Below are 19,486 nucleotides of genomic sequence, written 5' to 3'. Positions count from 1 at the left end.
TTTTACAGCGCAAAGTTTCTTGGCTAGAGAGCGAAGGATACTGGCAGGTGTTATCATGTTTTATGGCTGTTCCATCAAGCTCTGCTCCCTCTTGATATGCGTGTGTCACTTGGCAACTTGCAAGGAGGAGATACGTTCGGGAAGGTACGACGCGTAACTTTCTGGTTGTGCCTTCTATTCCATTGTCCCCCTCACAGTCCCTTCTCGCCGGGTCGTTTTGTGCAACGGGATTTAGGCAGAGGATTTCAGGCAAATTTAATGCTCGCTCCACGTGAACGCGAGGGATTACCGCGGACCGGAAGTTTTTCGTCCATTTCGCACGGGGACCTTATTAACATGTTTTGATCCGTAAATCCGCGCTCATCGCAATCCGCATTATTAATGAGTTGTTGAAGGGAGGAACTTCATTCAAATGAAGTTTATTTTTTACAAAAAAGAATGTTCTTGAAAACGACTTACCTAATGTGTTGACATAGCATCGTTTCTAATGTCTTTGTCCGCGATTCTAGCGCTCACCAGAACTTATCCTGGCGTGTCATTCTCGTTCCGTTGCTTACGAATTGTGCCAAAAACTGGGCGGCGCAAATGTCCCCACCGAGTGAAAGTACGTTTAACTGTGGGCATAAAAACCAGTTGGCAATCTTTCCCGCCAATTTTCATTCGCAAACGCAACAGACATGGACGAATTGATATCTTAATGTTCCCTTTTTCCGTTCGTTTGAGGGGAGGAGACACTAACAGGCACGCTTTTGAAAACTAATTGTGCTTTTCAAAAATGACGTTTTGGCAATGATTACATCCGGCTTTGGTTAGCTGACTATTTTTCTCTCTTTTTTACTGCTGTTAATAGATGTTAAAATAGATTCATTGACATCAAGGAAGGTGGTGACAAAAACAAAAGAATGTCGTGTCGAATTTATAGGCGGGGCACCGAAAATTGAAAATAAATTTGAAAACCAAGTTTTTTTGAATGACTTTTGGTATCTATTGACGGAAAAGTACGTCTTTAGTTTAGTGCAAGTTAAAGAACCATCGACCTTGCGGGGTTAATTTAGTACTTCCGATTAAATTATTGTCTGAGTTATCGTCCTTCAATATTCCTACAAAATTGCTTTTATCTGTGAAAAGTTTCTCTCTCGCTCAAATAATTAATAGCTTCTAATTGTTTGCGTACGTGATTCTTCGCGAGTTCGCCAGATTCCATTTGGTTTGGCGGGCGAGCTTTGGCTGAACCACAATTTATCACCGCCGGAACGGAAACGCGGTTACAGGGGAAAACCAAATAATTGCAAAAACACCAATAGAAAAATGGCACAATATCCGGCCCAAGTATCAGAGGTGGGCTAACTTCCGACCCCTCAGCGAGGAGGAGCGGGGAAAAATAATCAACCGGAAGCCGAACTGCGCTCGACTACTACTACTAAACCATGCCTCATGGCTTCTTTCTTTTGGCTCTGTCTCTTTCCCTCTCCTTCGTCGAATCGGACACTGTGTGTTTTATCTCCAGTGGCTAACCAATTAATAACACGTTGTACACAGGAGTTTGGCGCTTTAAATTAAAAGCACCGGCTTTCCGGTGGCCCCATTCCTTGCCATCGGAACTGCAACGGCTGCACGCGTTCGTGTATTGGTGTGCGAAACGCGAATAATCTCGATACTCCATGAGGCGTGAGAGAGGGGGGGGGATTATAAATTCTCCGGTCAGCACGACCGGAAATGCTACCACCGGCATTGGTTTTGGAGCGAGGGTAAAAGATGGTGTAAAATGGCCGGAAGCGCCTCGTTCTAGGAAGTGGATGGAAAATACCTTTCCTCGCACAAGTATTGCAAATACAATAGCGCAAGCGACAGCGACGGAAGTTGGCACAACAAATTGTCCTAACTGCTGGATGCAGTTTTGCTTTTATGTGTGCCATTGAGAGCTGGGCAAATGGAACCATTTTCCGAGACATGGGAAAGTGGATGTGCTGGGTGGGGGGGTGGGTATTGAAAAACAGTAGAGTTAAAATATTAAACATAACTTTGCGTTTTGTGGCTAGAAAGAATCATGCCAAACGTCTGATACATGTGCCTCTCCACGTTCAAGATACAAATAACCAACCATAGCATAACTTATATCTTCGTACGGACGAGGATGTGCAATATCCGCCGAAGGCCGAGCATTATTTAACAGAACCAAGACCACCTCATGGCGACGAGATTACAAGTGTTCGAAAGACGGGGAACAAAGCACTACAATTTAAAAAGTTAAGCGACGTCCCATCGTTTGATAAATCCCCTCGAGAAGTTTTACCCTTTCGTTTCGCAAAGAAACAAGAACAGAGAAACCTGCGCTTCCGGGTTTTCCTGAGATAAAATTATTAACGTCGCTGTTGGTAACGATAGCAGCGTTGGTGGAGGATGGTAGCCGACCGTGTCCGACTCGACGTAAACGATCGCATTATGCATCGACGCGTCCGCTTGTTTAGCGCATTGATGAAGAAGCTCCACTTATCGCCGCATGTGCATCGTGTCCTTGTTCCGGCACCGTCCCATGATCCATTCCATTCTTGTGGCAAACTGTTGCAACACGGACCGTGACGCTGGCATGTGGGCACACAGTGATGAATATAGCGCGATATCTTTCGTCGAGTAGCGCTTTCTTCGGGGGCGAGAAGCAAGCGAACGAAGCGGAGACAACGGAGGAACGTGATTTTGCGATGCTGAAAACGACTTGTAAGTCGTTTGCCAATGTCCTTTCGACGTCCCGGACACACAGCGTGGCTTCGACGTTGGGTGCTTTTGAGCGTCGTCCGGAAAGTGGGAAAATATTGCAACATGCGCCTCGAGTGTCGCTTAAGTGGATCTCGAGCAATGGAGTGCTAAGCGTGGCTTGTTCGAGACGTCGGGTTCTTGTACACCACCTTCCCGCGGGTTCGTTTTCTCCCTCGATGGGTTTGCAGTAACGGTATTTAAACTTTTGTTTCCGTAAACCGTACGTGTAGCTTTTTAGAAAAAATGTGTATTAAAAATGTATAATGCATTACCGCAATCAAAGTACGCTAAGTTGACAAGTTAGCTCCCGCAATGGTTATATTCCCAAACAACAGCCCGCTTCACTACAAGGTGAATGCAGTTTGAACATCAAACGAAACGAAGGATCCCCCTTTTCCAGGGGAGAGTGTAGTGAGTGCCGCTTGTTTGTTGTCAAGGACGAGCAAATTGCGAAGGACATTCTTTCCGCCCTCGCAATGCAACGGTTAAGGGATGTAATGCGCCACGCTCGAGACGAATCCTTTTAACATGCACATACAAGCTACCGAGCAGTGGCCGGAGAAGTAAGCGGATTATGTATGAGATTTTGTTGCATGGTCGGAATGAAAAGTCCGCCTCGGCACAATTGGTAGCATCTCCTTCGTTTTTGGCCCACGGAATAAATAATCTAGAAGGATACTCTTTCTTTGTAAAATAAAAAGCAATCACAAACAGTAGAAAACACTCTTACATCGTCCAATGTTACGTTGGTTGCAGGCGGCAGGGGCAGCATCGCAGAGAGAAAAGCTGTGGTTTTGGTGCCCATTCTTTCCCTTGTATCTTAATTTTCAAATGCCGTCACGTACTGCATCAACATTGTGCGGTTGGGGTTTGTTTTATATTTCCCCACATCAGAAAATTGTACTTACCGAAAACCGACGGAACCATTCCGTTCTCTTCCCCTTTTTCGGGTGGTCCGGTTTTCACCAAGTAACTAAGTAACGGAAAACACGGTTGCTCCGTTCATGCGACTTAGAAGAAAGTTCCCATAGGCAAATAATTGCCTGTGGATGCTCCGAAGTTTCGCCACGTTCGACAATCTACCTGTTTCTGTGTGGGAAACTCCACATGTGTGATGTAATTGTGGTTCAAGTTTGGGAATAGCTTGAAATAGTAAAACCTTTCTCGTTGCAGCAATGTCCGTACAATGCAATCACTTTAACCTGAAATATAAGCTACCGTTAAATTTTTATGATTAAACATAAACGAAAAAATAATAGTTTTTAATGCTACTACAATAATTCAAAAGATTTAATTATCAATTGCAAAACACAAGATTGATTGTGTGTTGTTTTGTTCAATTCTTTCCGGAAATGGGCAGCATGCAGAGTCTCCAATCCGAATAAAAAGACCTTAGCAATTGGTGAAGGAAGAGAAATAAATTGTTCTCCGTCGCAATCCCCCAAACGACGTCCGGTCAATCGAACGTTCCTGATGAAGTTAAAATTGTTTCTGCTTTTCTGACCAGCCGCCGAAATTCTCCTATGGTCGCCACCCGAACGACAACGATGATTTCGGTCGAAATAGTGTTGGGGAAAATTGTGCGTTTAACCGAATGGAGGACGCATGACGAAAGCGGTCTGCTCTTGTGGGACGGCTCGATTCTATTTTCCCGATGAAAAACGTGTCAGCAGCAGGAAGGTTCTTGTGGGTCGGGTGAAGGAGGGAGATTGGAAGGTCTGGGTTTCTGTCAAACCGATAGATCGATGCGTGAAAAACCACTCGAGCCTCTCGAATGCGGAATCAAACGTGTATCGAACCGAAATGCGTGACCTTTCGATTTTAGAGTCGCTCCAATTGAATGCCTCGTGTGTGTGTGTGTGTGTGTGTGTGTTGGCATTGGATTTGCATAACCTAGAGCGAGGGTAAAATGTGGGATGGGTTGAGGAAGACGGGGGACTATGCAAACTCAAATGCAACAGTTCGTATGATTGATTGATGGGTTGATTGATAAGCGGCGACTGGGGTGTATTGTTTATCAACTGCCTTTTCCCCGGGAGTTTTCCGATGCGAACGTGGAGCGGCCAGCGTTTATTCGGTGCATTTTATGCCTGTGAAAAGTGAGGAGACGCTTACGAAAAGGGTGTGCTGTTTTTCTTCAATGTTTTATACGGTTCTAGAGTGGATTCTTTGGTTAAGTGCATCAATCAGAAAAATGTGTTCAAGGGAACCCTTTTTCCTGGTTTTTGTTTGCTCTTGTACTCTGATTGATGTTTCCAAAATTAAATTTAGAGTCGAATTAATTTGATCTATTAACTCGGCTCTGTGCGGAGTTGGAACAACAACATACTCGCTTTCCGTGACAAAAGAACATCACAACAAATGGTGCGTCATCCATCTTCCGCCACTTGAAGAGCTTGGAACAAATGAATGAACCGCTCTAATCGACAGCGACCGGTCTTGAATGCAGCGGGGGACCGATGTTTATCATGATTCTCCGCCACGGGAACGTTCATGTCTTTCCTCGCATACGTCTCAAGCGATCGCAGACGATTTCATGCAGTCGGAAAAACCTGCATCTGGTGCCGGGTTGTGCACAAACCACGCAATTAACTACGGTCCATTCCTTCTCCATCGTATCTAATCGGGGACAAGTCTAGCAAGATATCGTGTTTCCGAGCTTTGTTTGCTGCTGTTTTTTTCGTGTTTAGTGCACTCCCAGGTTGTGCGCCACATCGGAGGCGATGTCCTCTAGTGACAAATCGTTCTCGTTGAGAGCGCTGGGCGCTTTTTTGTGTCCCATGTCCTAGACGGACAGCTATATAAAACCCCCCCGAGGGGGGATGGAAAAGTCTTCTTTTGCTTCCAATAAAACGGTGAATCATGGATGAAGCGGTTTTCCAGACGGCTACGTGAGCTGAAACAATAGAATGAACCACTCGGAGGGAGCAGCATTTCATCTTCGCAGTGCGATGAACAAGCGCGCGTAGATTCGAACGTCGCCGGGAAACCCGAAACGTGCCTGTCGGAATCCAATTTTCCATCCAAGCTGTTGCTGGACGCGCTCGGACAGGGATCGTTGTACTTTTCAACTGAAACCCAATGTCCAACTATCCTCCAGAACCATTCCTCACCACCTTCCTTTATCCTTTAACCAAGTTGAGAAGGACTCTTGAGTAGTAGAAACCTAAAGAGTAAAAAGATAATCTAACCACTTGAGCTGATACGATACGTTAAACAAAAGCAACACTTGATGGATAATAGCGATTAATAACATTTTTATCTCTCTCGCTCTCTCTTTGTTCTGTTTAGAACCTGCTCTTCTAGGCACTGGCGGAGGCAATGGATTTCCACCGAACTTCTCCCCACCGGATTTCCACCCGTCGGAAAACTGGAAACCGGCCGCCGCCGGAACGCACGTCGGACTGATGAAGGATCCGCCGCTGCCGCGGAACGGACCGACCAACTTTATCCAGCCAACGCAGCAACAGGTAATTTGTCAACCGGTTTGTTTGAGCGATCGTCGTTTAATTTCGGTTGCAAACTCATCGAGAGATCCTTACTACCTCAATTTCAATTTTTCTTAGAAGAGCCACGAGTAATTTTAAGGTCGTTGGAAAACGCCGTAGCGTCATGAACTTAACTGTTTCACTCCAAGTGAAACTCTTTTCCAAGTGCTATTAATTGCTCATGTTAAATTGTACTGTCTCCTGGTGCTCCGATATGTAAACACCATTAATTTGCTTGTCATTGTGAGGTTTAAACTTGGCCTATATTTTACTTGGACGAAGCAGGCGAAGTGCCGCACGAAATCCAATGGAGGCGCATGGTGGTTTATTGCACAAAGTCAACTACGACCCCGATCATCACGCGAAATCCGAAATAAATTGTTTGTTTTCTTAACCCAGTAAAATAACCGATTGGTGGAGCATTTTATTTTATGTAAAACGATAAATCTTTCTCGGATATGTTTATCTTGCCAACGTCGCCATTCGCGTTGACCATTTCGCATCGCAAGCGAGCGACCTTCAGCAAACCGTTCATGGCATCCTATGTATTGTTTTCCAACGAGTCGGTGCCATCCTCAGATGCTGCATTGCAAATTGAACCATTTATCAGTTAATTAAATCTTACGTTTCGCAATACACTAGGGTGGGTGCTCGATATTTCTTTCGTTTCGATTTATTATTAACATTTTAAATATTGCTTTTTATTCCAACATTCCACGCAGGGCGCAGTGATGATGGTGTACGGACTCGATAACGGTACGGCCAACACCGATAAGCTCTTCAACTTGTTCTGCCTGTACGGCAACGTGGTCCGGGTAAGTAAAGTGCACAGATTTACCAATCATCTCTCGAATTTTGGCACAAGCCGTGTTGCGGTTGAGTGTTTTATTCGTTTGAATTAGTCGCTCGTGGCGTTGTGCTCAAATTACCTTCACACTTACCAAACATTCCTTCACTATCGTAATACACCGCACACTTTTTGCAGTCGAATCTGGCGGAAGTAAACAGCACAGTTTTAGTTTTTTCTCATCTCCTCATTTGTGCTGGCCCAGATAGAAGGAAGTCACCGCAAAAAGAGCAAATGGTGACTAATTAGTTCACATTTTATGGCCTGTCACTCACGCGACTGTCAGAGGTGTATGTGAGTGTGTGCGGCGATTTTATTTTTCCTCCCCAATTTCTCAAAGTTTGCCCGACGCAATGCTCTTTCCGCGAATGCTCTCGTGCCATAAATCACATGCAGCATATGTAACCGTACGCATTTTTTTACATGTGACTGCCACAGGAGACACCACCCAGCACAAGCAAACCAAATTCCTCTAAAGTGAAAGAGTTTAAATCGGACGAACCGAGACCGAAGATGTAGCATCGACGTTTCTTGAGTCAGCCCTTCGGAATTCGATCCGTTTTGTTTTTGCGGTCTAGAATGTTTTTCAGTTCTCGGTGAGAACGCCTTACGAAACCCACGATAAAATAGTTGGTTTGTTTTGTCTTGCAAGTTCAATTTATGATAACCTTCTTTTCTCTTGTTGGTTTCATCGCAGGCTCTGCTTAACTTACACTTTTTTATCAAGCAACTTTTTGCTACTTGCAAATTTGATACAGAATTTATTTTCATTTTGCCATCCGAATTTGGTTCCATTTGATACGCGCCGCTGATTAGGCGGAACGTGATTTGAAAATGTACCACTTTTTCACAAAATCAAGAAAAAAAGTCAATGCAAATAGTATCGTTATTTTGGGCAGATATTATCCCAACATCAAATCTACACAACGCATACGAAAATGATACCTGCAAAAAAAGAATAAAATAGTTTTTCAGAACCTTTGACAATCCAATGTGCTTAGCACCTGTCAGCAATTGTGTAACCTAGCTGTCGTTTATTCAATTTCGTTTCGCATGAACCGGAAGTGTGCATTTTTCTACAGCAACAATCCACCAAAGTCTGTCAATAATGGCGGAGGCCATTTTTGTTTGGTGTTGAGTTTTTGTGTTTTGCAAGACGGGAATAAAACCGACGCTTAAAAATGGTTCCCAATGCGATCCGTCGACGACCGCAACAGATGGCGTTCGTAAAATTGATTCAGTCGGGAGCTTTGGAGGAACAAAAAGGGAATTTTCAACCCCAAAGGCAGCGCCACCAGGGCCACCTTTTCACCACCAACTCGAAAAAACAGCATGTTAAGGCTGGCTTTCAGTGCGAACAGCTCCACTCCCGGGCAAGGGGTGGGTTAAGTGAGAGGGCGTTGAAGGGATGCAAAAGAAATAGCAACAAGCGTACCATCGATACACACACACAACCAGCGCAGCTGCCAGCCGGAACCGGAAGCAGCAAGGCGGAAAAAGAAATTCAAAAGGAAGCGGCTGCGCGCCCGGCAAGGAAAACCCATTTCAGCATTCGAATCCCATTCAGGGGGTTTTGCATGCACCTTTATTCGCGCCACACACCACCACCGTCTCCGTCCCAGTTCCATTCCAGTTTATTCAGTTTTCAAATTTTCGCCTACGAGAAGCGGCCGTCATTTGCTCCACGCTGTTTCGGATTTCCGTTTTCATTCACTTCATTCCGAACACACACTCACACACAGCTGACGCACAGGTTTCGTTCGAAAAAATGGTGGCCGCGAGTTGGAGAATAAATGGCGGCTGCAATTCTTCCGCCGATCGGTACCCACTCGATGCCGATGGAAACGCTACGTTTGTTGAATATCTAAGCGAGGTTGTATAAGCAACGATAGAGGGTTATTTGCGTTATGTCTGGTGTACGTCTTCCGCGAGGCAATTCAATTCTCCAAATTAATCCGACACTCATCCTTCGCCAGATGGTGCGAAGCTTTCCGGTGTTTTTTTATGCTCTGCAAGGAATGGTTTTCTGCAGTGTTAAGACACTACAAGCAAGGTGTGATGATTGAAATGTCTACATTACCACAACATTGAGCACCATAAACATAATATAGCGGTATGCGCGAATAATAGACCACCGTACAAACATAAGAAGGTTTCATGTGTTGGTATGTTCTTTTATCGATTTCGCATTTTAAACAGTTTGTTCCGGATTGTTTTCTGCAAAGTTATTTCCTGGCGAAAGATCAGTAAACTCGTTCCTGAGTGCGGTTAATTTCCGATGCGAATCTGTTCAACGACAATCACTTATGTCGGGCCAGTTCTTTTCGCACTTCCTGTATGTTGTCATTGGATGGAACCATCTGGGAACGTTAGATAGAAAAAAAAAGAAAGAAGACCTATGAAGCAATCCGAATATTTCAATTCTTCTTACAGTAGAAGAAAGGGAGAGGAAGCCTTAGAGAAGTTTTCGGTGCATTCCCAGTCTAATGGCATGTGCTACGGAAGAGTGCAATCATTCTCGGTACACCCGGTGAAATCGGCTCGCAAGCCCCTGTTGGTGCCCAACTGTTCTCAGCCAACCCGAAAGCGGCCCATTAGGCGGAAAATAGGAGATGAAAATAGCCCACCAGACGGCGAGGCGATGGACAGACAGCTAGATAGATTGGACGTCACCGAGACACGCAGCATCCCACCACCGAATAATTAATTTCAATCCACTCGACGACAATTTCCTTCTCCCTCTGTTCTGTACGTACGGTGCTGTGACCATAAGTGCTGCGCTGTTGGGAGGCAAATTTTCTCACTCTCGATAGCGGACGCTTTCCGAAGGGAGCAACACGATGGATTCTATTTTATTCCCATTGTCATTGTTTCTGGGAGTTTCAACTCTTCGGAGTCTTCGATCCGATGGCCTGTTGACTTGTTCATTTCATGCATGAATGTGCAGAGTACTTCCGAATGTCGGGTCGCGTCAAATGAAGTTTCCCATGGGTGAATAAATTGGAATTTAGTCGATGCCCGTACCATAATAAAGGATCAAAGCTGAAAACCGATTTTCCAAAACGATTTGTTACATGCTATTGTTCACTTCTGGCTATCATTAACAGCATATGTGGTCGCCATTATTGCCACTACGACATTCCATTATCAAATTCTCTATGTCTTTGATATCGAGGACAAACAAACCTGAAGTTTGATAGTCCAATTCAAAGCCTGCATTTTCACTTGTTACGTCTAACTTACACTTCTTCCACAATCCCATCTGTTTTTTCAACAGATAAAGTTTCTCAAGACAAAGGAAGGCACTGCCATGGTACAGATGGGTGACGCCATCGCTGTCGAACGCTGCGTCCAGCACCTGAATAACATTCCAATTGGAAACGATGGCAAAATTCAGATCGCGTAAGTAGCCGCTATTGAGCGGCATTTTTCATGAACGAAAGGACACACTTATCGAACGTTTTCTGTTTTAGATTCTCCAAGCAAAACTTCCTCTCCGAGGTCACCAACCCGTACACCCTGCCGGATCATACGCCTAGCTTCAAGGAATACACCGGCTCGAAGAACAATCGCTTCCTGTCACTGACACAGGCGAGCAAGAACCGCATCCAGCCGCCAAGCAAGGTACGTTCGCTATCAATAATCGCAGACTATCCCTCTCTAACACGACACCATTTTTTATTTTAGATTCTTCATTTCTTCAACACACCACCGGGACTGACCGATGAGCAGCTGATTGCCGCGTTCGCCACCAGCGATTGCCATCCGTCGCAAGTGCGTATGTTCCCGCTGAAATCGGAGCGCTCCTCGTCCGGCCTGGTCGAGTTCCCGAGCGTCGCCCTTGCCGTCCAGGCGATCATGAAGTGTAATCACACCGCCATCGATCACAAAGGTAGGTGACGAGAGAGAGAGAGACACAGAATCTCCGGAAACATTCATTTACTCATTATCGGAACAACTTTCGCTGCAGGCACTAAATTCCCGTTCATCATGAAGCTGTGCTTCTCGTCGTCGAAAACGATGAACGGTGCGTGGAACAACGAAAACATGGAGAATATGAAGCAAGGTTCATCCGCCCCCACGACGCCCTGCACCGAAGACGAACCGATGCAGGCCCGATAAATCCTCCATCGCTAGCAGCTTGATCGATGCGATCCCGCATCCGTGCGCCCACCACCGGGGTAATCGGCTGGAGCATGCCAATGACGACGTTACTTGCTTTTGTGTTGCCCAGCAAATTCCCATCGGTTTTGGACTGTGATGTGCAATGCGCGCGAGGATCCGTAAAAAAGTCGATATTCATCAGCATCACCCGGGGTGATGCGGAGGAAGCGGAAGAACAGACAGAAAAGCCACATCCACAAAGAGCAACCAGACGACAGAGCATCGGGCGAACACTTGCACCGGTCGCTGACGAGAATCAATGTTTAAAAAAATCATCATCATCGTCATCATCAACCATCAACCAATCCACCGTTCGCACGCGACTCCAGGTGTGCGCCACTCATCAGCATCTAACCCATCGTTATCTTTGCCATCGGCAGCTTATATCTTGATCAAAGGCATCTCCGGTGGCGACCGGATGCGGGCTTCACGCTGTGTAAAAGTAAGGGAAAAACGAACGAAGCCACCCCAAGAACGCGTCCTTTGTTAGTTGGAGGCAACACAAATCCGGAAGTAAACTACGTTCTCGTTCAATTGTGATGCAGATTGAAGAACTGGAATGAAGCGGGGATTCGTCCAAGATTGCATAATGGTTAAACTTTATTTTATTGTAGGCAAACGCTCGCAAGCGAACAGAAACTTAATGTACCACCGGTGAAATTGGAAACGCAGCGCGGAACACTACATTTAGAGGGACACGAGGCAATAGGAAACACATGGAGAAAGAGAGAGAAAATTTACTCCGAGAAGACGACATGCAGTTCCACAAACTCAAAACACAATCAAACCGAATCAGTAGCCGGGAATTCGTGCGGAAGACACACACGCCAGCGTTTTGTGCCCTTATTGGCATTATAGTTTGTTGTTTTTTTTTTTGTTTGTTCACTATGCGACACAGAAGCAAAACTATTTTACCGACGCGACAAAGAAAGCTCTCGTTGTACGAGGGTCGTAGGAGAGTGTCTTTTCCTCCGACGTGGGACGGTTTTTTTTGCCTCAACTTGTCCTTATATTTAATACTACACAAACCTTCCTAAGTGTCACAATCAACTGGAAATGGAAAGACTCGGACTTGCAATCCGTGACGATTGTTAGACGATCAGTTGAAGAACGAGAGAACAAACGAGAGCCGCGTTGGAAAACGCGCAGATAAGATAGAAAACAATTCCCGAAAAGCTTTGAAACCAAAAATGCACAGGAAAAGGCAAAAACGGGAAAAAGTGTAAAACAGTAAAAAAAAGGTCGCCAGTGCGATGCGACATATGCTGTGGCTTTGATTGGCATCAAAAAGGCGCCGATCGTGCGCTAAAGTGTTCGATTTTTAAAATTAGCTCTTGGAACGACGGTTTCTTATCCTACTATTAATTTGTTTGTTAGTTTTTCATTGCCTTTCAAGAGAAGCTTTTATTTATCGTCCTATTTTCGTTAATTTTTTGTAGTTTCTTGCATACTTTCTCTTATTCTCATCCTATCATACTGTCCGTTTTTGGTTTTCACCTTTCTTCTCCACTGTGAGCCTTCTAGATACATTGATACAAGAACAAGAAAAAAGACATTATTTATTGTTTGTTAATCTAGAGATGTCATGTAAGCACGGGAGGGGAAAACTCGGAAAAAGTAAAGGAAATCACATGAAAGCGCAGGTAGCTTCCTCTCCCGCTGAAAATGCATGAACTTTGTGATGAACGTTAGTGTGAACGGAAAGATTAAGAATGGGACGATATGAAATGGTTTGCATGAGCGTGTACGTGTATGTATGTGTGTGAATAACGTTAGAACATGGCTGGAAGAGGTATGTAGAGAATGTATTCAGTTTTTTGCCTTAGTTCAGTTCGCTTGATAAATATTTATCTCAGACAATTAAACTCAGTTTTGTAGGATTCCGGCGAAATGAATCAATGGAATGGCGGCAAGCCTCTTTGGATTCGATTTCTACTTAAACTATTTAACATGAACAAAACGACGAGATGAACTTATGATAGTCCTGGTAGTTTTGATCAAAGCCAACATAAAACAATCGCGCAGTGAATACATACACGAACACATTCAACCATGGCAAACAGATGAAACAAATACAATCCACACAGACACACGAAACGATTAAACAAACAGAACAACTAGCTCTAGCTTTAGCTTAAATTACACTACAATTGGTTTCGTTTGTTTTGCTGACCACCGAAGAACCAATCGATCTGTGGAGGTTCCACAACAGCGCATGACACACAATTCAACAACAGCTACAATTGCAAAGTGAAACAAAAAAATCACAATACGATTTTGTTAACTCAATTCGTAGTTAGCGGTGAGCGTTATCGGAAAAACTCATCAAAATATTTTAGTTTTTGTTAGTAAGTCTGACAAAGTAAGCTGTTGCTTTAATTTTACGCAAAAGCACCAAACGAAACATCAATTGTCGGGGCAACACACAACACCACATCCACACGCAACAAGAAACACCTATTGCACATCCTCCGCGGAGGTCACCTAAAAAAAGAGGCTTAGAATAGAACAATATACAACACACTTTCAACAACATAACACCACCACTAAACATAACAACCACCATTACCACCACCAACACCACTACGCGCTATTAGTGGCCATCCTTTTGAAAGGATAAATCCGTAACTGAACAGGATAGATAAAGAAACGACAAACGTTGCATCGCCGAAGGAAGCAAGAGAGAAAGACAATCTTTTCAGATTTTTGCAGCAACTTAACTTTTAAAACATACTTGTCGTCTTGTCGTGTAAAATGCTATGTTATTAGCCCAAGGTCGATGTATAAGCCGTTTTGTTGGAGCTTTTTCTATAGTTAACTATGATTACTGTTTAGATTAGTTTAGTGTATAGCCTACTACTACTTGGTAACGACTTTAGACGACAGCGTTGTGCAATTTACGAATGAAATCGACCGTAGAATGTTCGCAGAAAGTAAGCCAGCAAGCCAAAAGAGTCACTCGGTCCCGCCACAGCCAAAACAAAGGCTGGGTGTAGTGCTGGGATAAGGATATTAACTCCCGAGATGTGGAGCATCGGGCAGACCGTAGCGCAGTAGCGAGAAGAAAGTGTTCAGTTTCGTTACAATTGTTTTATTTTATAAAATGTTTTTGTTTTATTGAAGTAACCTTTTCCGTTTCGTACATTTATTGTTTCAATAAAGAATGGAAGAAATCAAGCTGGATCTGTGCAGTCCAAACGTTGGTGATATTTGTACGTTGTGTGGTGGTTCAACCTGCGAAGATAAGAACGTTCACGTTGCAATGCCTTGTGCATATCGGTCGAGCTGGGAAATGAATTGCTTGAGAAAGAGGCAGTAACACCCCATCGGAAAAACGGATCCACAGCATTATCGCGACCGCACAAGGATTGCAAATGGTTGTTCGCAACGGTCTCACGAGAAAGGTATTATCCGGCCGGTTTGTTGAAGTACCAGCATCGGGCATCAAATGACCTCCCTTTCGCATTTGAGTTTCCTTATATTCAGAATTAACATATCCTAGCAAAATTAGCCTAACTGAGGAGCGTCAAATACACCACATACACAAACACACAAACCTTTCTACTAACTCACAAACGAATCTCGAACTTACGAGGTAACGTCGATTGACAGTTTTTAAGCGAGTCCAAGCTCTCCGGGTGGAATGTATAGGAAAATCAGATACATACTTATATTTACAACAATATCGTGTGCAAAACCAAACGAACACAATATCGTGTACAGTAGGAAAAAGGGCTAGGGGTGGTACAAAATTGTGGTATCGATGGAAAGTAAATTTCAAACCCATGGGATGGAAAAAAAGCTCTAATGTTTTCGACAAAACGAAATAATCAATAATAATAACATATGGTGGTCCAATGTTGAAATAATATCATTTTATCGGAAAAAGAAAACCAAACACACAAAACGATGGTGTTGATGGAGAGGAAACCATTAGTCAAAGTAGTAAGATAAATCCAATTTCACCTAGAAAAGAAGCATCGATAACATGAAAACTGATAGGCAGCTGATTATTTTGCTAAAACACTGATTAACTATTCACACGTATTGCCCACTAGAACCCACCAAATTGTGCAACCAGGGCAGAAATGTAATTGATTAGAGGTTTTTGGTTTTGTTTTATTTGTTTAGCGTCACAGTGAAACGCGTCCTCCGATGAGCAATTGCATCGCAATACCGCTATGATAACCTCTAGAACTATTTTCATCAAAACCAAACCAAACTGTACAATCAGCAACAATCTGATGCCGGAAACTTATTGTTTTCATCCTGGTTCTTTTCAATCCTTGTAACCACAAACAGGCTGTGGATGTGTGTAGGTGTTTCTTGTTAATTTGTTGCTAGTTTAAGGGGTGCTATTTAAATGAAGAAAACAAAAGGTTGAGTAGAGTGCAGATAGTGTGACGGTTAAGTGAAACAAACAGTGTGGTTACGTTAAGTGCAATCATTCTCCACTCCCGGAGGAGAGAACATTGGTTTTCCTGCCTAATTTTATGATCTGTCTTTTGCAGACCGCCCGTCTCTGTGAATGATTTCAGTTGGTGCAATGTGTTGTTAAACTTGTTGTTAGCTTAGACATTACGTTCGTTAGTTTCCTTCCGGTTTCTTTTTCACTATCACTCTCACCCTATCTTTTCCAACGACAGGGAACAACGCTAAGCAATTAGAAGGAACTGGAATTTATAAAAAAAAACGAAAATTGTTTGCTCAACACAAAAGCTCCAGCCCCGTCATCTCTCACGCAAGTTTTTTCACAAAAAAAACTGTTCGCGCGCAATACGATCGACCTCGGTCGGGGAGCTCTGGGGGAATGGGAGAAGTTTTAAGTGATGTTGTGTTGTGTCGCGTACTCTATGTTTTTTAGCTCCATAAGTAGACTAATTTGATGCGAGATCCGTAAGCAGTAAAAAAGGCATCGTAAGATTGCAAAACAAATCAACAAACGAGATACGCAAACGCGTTCGAACAGCAGTAGCCCATTTTCATCTCGTTTCCGTCTGCGAATGCTTTAAAAAAGTGAAAACAAAACGTTCTTAGCAATCCTTTCCGGCTGAAAGGCCGCACGAATCAATAGGAGTGCGCAAACGCACTTCATAATCTATTCCCACCTTGAATATACAAGAAACATAAATCTACATCTAAACCCTTCCTAACAACAAAAGGAACGTGCATTTGCAAAACCCCGGAAGAGAGATGTTAATCAATATAGTGAAGGATATTATTTTAGGCGCGAATGAAACGTTCGTGTTTCGTGAAACAAATTACGACAATATATGATGGTTGAGTGAACAAGAGAAAACAAACAGAATACGGTTGGATGGATAAAAAAATGGAACAGGGCAAACGGCGTGTAATGTGGCGGCGATAAGTGAAGAAGAGAGACCGGAGACAAACAAAAGGACGAGATAAAGGATAACAAAACGAATTGAACATATCGACATCAGCGAATGCGTATATGCCTATAACAATTTGTTTTCGAAAGGCTGTTAGTATCCTTGTTTAAGTTTCAGTCTCTTCCTTCCGTCATTCGTGCATCAAGTATCCGCCCTAACGGATGTGCCGCCAAGCCGTCAGGACGAGTCGAGTGTGGATTGTTTTTCATCCCCTTCATTCACAATATGCCCTCACAACACAATCAGACAGCTGAATTAAGCAAGGGAAAAGTTTAGTTAAGTTACTCCGAGGTGACGACAAGGGGCGATAATTCTCCAGCAAAACATTATTATCTTCTGCGTATGAATAAATGGCGCGTAGTGTGTTGATAGTTTAGTGAAAGCTAGTAGGGACAAATGAAAGCAAAAAAAAACAAAACCAACCTATCCTTATATTGTTTTGCGTTTTGTGAACGACGAACGTGCATAAACCTATGTAAAGTAACGTATGAACCTTAAACATAAATCATCAAAAGTCAAATTAAACCCTTGCCACTCCCTGTTAGGGATTGGCGTCGAAAGCTCGATGGCCGTCCGCTCGGTCACATAAACCAAGTAATGTAATTTACTGTTCCATCGCTTCATGATCAACAACATGCATTGGTAGAAGGCCAATGATGGGCCAGCTGCATTACCTATATAAAGCATACGTTGGCCAGGGTGTATGTTTGTATTGCGTGTATTTACGACGGCGGCACGTCGTGTATGGTGTAAGCTATAGACACTATTGTATTAGAAGCGAAATTAAGATGATTGCTAGGCGAAGTAGGCTAAATGTTAGTGCAAAACGATGAAGCAAAGGTAACCCTCAAGCGGTGCTGAAATGAAGCTAGGAATAGGGAAAAGCAAACCAAACGCGTGTATGTGCAGTGAAACAAAGGATGAACTGGAAAACGACTAGAAAAAAAGGGAAAAAAACAAAACTTTTTACCGACAACCGAAAACGACGAAACGACCAATATGAACAATCCATATGCTGCAAGAATAGGAACAGAGGAGCAGAGAATGAATCGCCAAAACCCCTCTTGGACGGAATATTTTCCTACTAAAGACGCGGCGATCACTTTCATCCGCACACTCGGGTGAGGAAAACCAGTGGAGGGGGATGAGAAAATTTTTCACCCGATAACATACCTTCCCCTCATTCATCCACCACGCTCCTTCACGCTCTCGAGGAACGGGTAGAATTCACTCACGAACCTCGAGGCGGCAAAGCGAAAGGCAAGTGTCAATTATTTTTCTCTAATGCAACCAAAAACAAATGTATGTGCCTACGGAATAGAACTCGATGCCGCACTAACACTTCTAAGCAACTCTGAAAGAAAGAAAAACAAAAACATACTGACACACAAATGGCCAATCAAATCCCTTAAACACGCAGGACACAAAGAGAGACCCATAACAACAGACAAACAGACAGAAAAAAAGGCAATCACACATTCGTGAGAAACACAGAACACATCAATGGTTAGTAAGAAAGGATAAAGATGGCCGCCTGACCCTTGGTTAGAGGTTATGCTTCCGCCTTTGTTTTCCGCCATTTTTAATCAGAAATCTAAGCCACTTATTGGCAAGAGTGGAGCCATTTTATTTTGGTTTCCATCCATCCCAGCTCAGCAGCAGAAACAATAGTAAAAGACATTGACGTGCCAAAACAGAAAGGAAGGATTCAACAAATACGCCGGTATTGTACGGCATTGCGAAGGATTAGAAAGCGAATGTTGGAGGGTGGAAGTTTTAGGAAAGTTAGTTAATTTTAATCGTTGGCTCTTTGTACCTAGCAAATGTTTTACCATGGATTGATGCTTCACACTTGCGTACTTGTGAGTGCACACGATCGTTGCAAACGTACGGGAAGAAAATAAGAAGAGGCTAATACATATCCCCATTTCCACTTTTCTTTCGTTTGTTACATTTTGCGTACAGTGGATTCACCACATGTCCTGTATTCATTTTTCTCGATTATCTCCATGATTCACTTAGCAATGTCAAATTAAACGAATTACAACGAACAACTAAGAACAACTGTTTCCGTTTCCACGTTTTGTAGAAACTTGTTATTTTATAAACTTTTCATCTGTTGTAGGGCGTCACGAGGCAAACGAAAGCAGGGAGAAGTGTAAGGCTAGTATAATATTGCGTACGACTACTCGAAAGCGAGAGTCCAGAGGTGGATTTGATAAGTACACATCGAAAACAAAATGGGAGAAATAGACAACTTACGACACAATCTACGGGAACACACAAAAAAGGCAAATAATCACCACATCACGACACACGTACAACGCGTCAACACCGACACACATACACACACAAACAAATACATACATCCAACGGACACTAAAGACACTTACCACACATACACGTTAGGCTAACACCATTTTGTAGCAGCATCGCCAACAGAACAGGAGGATAGGAGAAAAAAGAAGCAAAGGAAAGATAGAAAATGGGCTTGGGAAGTAAAATCTAGAACTAGTAAGTGAGATAAATAAGATATAAAACAAACAAATATAAAACAACAAAAATATCGGAAATAAGAAAACAAATAAATCTAGAACAAAACATATCGTTTGCGAGAAATAATAATCTTTATCTATTTCCTAGTGCGAGACAGTGGAATGTGCTCACTACTACTTCAACTACGACTACAACTATTGCCGCTACCCACTAAACGAACACGACGCGTGGAAACATACATACATACATACAAACATACATACATGCAAACATACATACAAACAAGAAAAACAAAACATACATGGCAACATAAACTACATATATGCATACATACATAAGATAAC

At 43.3% G+C, this 19,486-nt stretch overlaps 1 protein-coding gene across 3 annotated transcripts in view; it reads left to right on the top strand.

Moving 5' to 3' along the window:
* Nucleotides 1-14,436, top strand: part of LOC131261029 (heterogeneous nuclear ribonucleoprotein L) — a 147,718-nt gene extending 133,282 nt beyond the window's left edge. For all 3 annotated transcript variants that reach the window (XM_058262915.1, XM_058262914.1, XM_058262913.1), the window contains 6 exons: nucleotides 6,046-6,224; nucleotides 6,965-7,057; nucleotides 10,367-10,491; nucleotides 10,563-10,713; nucleotides 10,777-10,981; nucleotides 11,060-14,436. In XM_058262915.1, coding sequence (XP_058118898.1) covers nucleotides 6,046-6,224; nucleotides 6,965-7,057; nucleotides 10,367-10,491; nucleotides 10,563-10,713; nucleotides 10,777-10,981; nucleotides 11,060-11,211 — 905 coding nt within the window. In that variant the 3' untranslated portion in view covers nucleotides 11,212-14,436. The remainder of the gene's footprint in view (nucleotides 1-6,045; nucleotides 6,225-6,964; nucleotides 7,058-10,366; nucleotides 10,492-10,562; nucleotides 10,714-10,776; nucleotides 10,982-11,059) is intronic.
* The last annotated feature ends 5,050 nt before the right edge of the window (nucleotides 14,437-19,486 follow it).

The sequence above is a fragment of the Anopheles coustani genome, chromosome 3 (assembly GCF_943734705.1).
Source record: "Anopheles coustani chromosome 3, idAnoCousDA_361_x.2, whole genome shotgun sequence".
In the NCBI taxonomy this organism is placed as follows: Eukaryota; Metazoa; Arthropoda; class Insecta; order Diptera; family Culicidae; genus Anopheles; species Anopheles coustani.
This window is presented reverse-complemented; position numbering and strand designations above follow the sequence as displayed.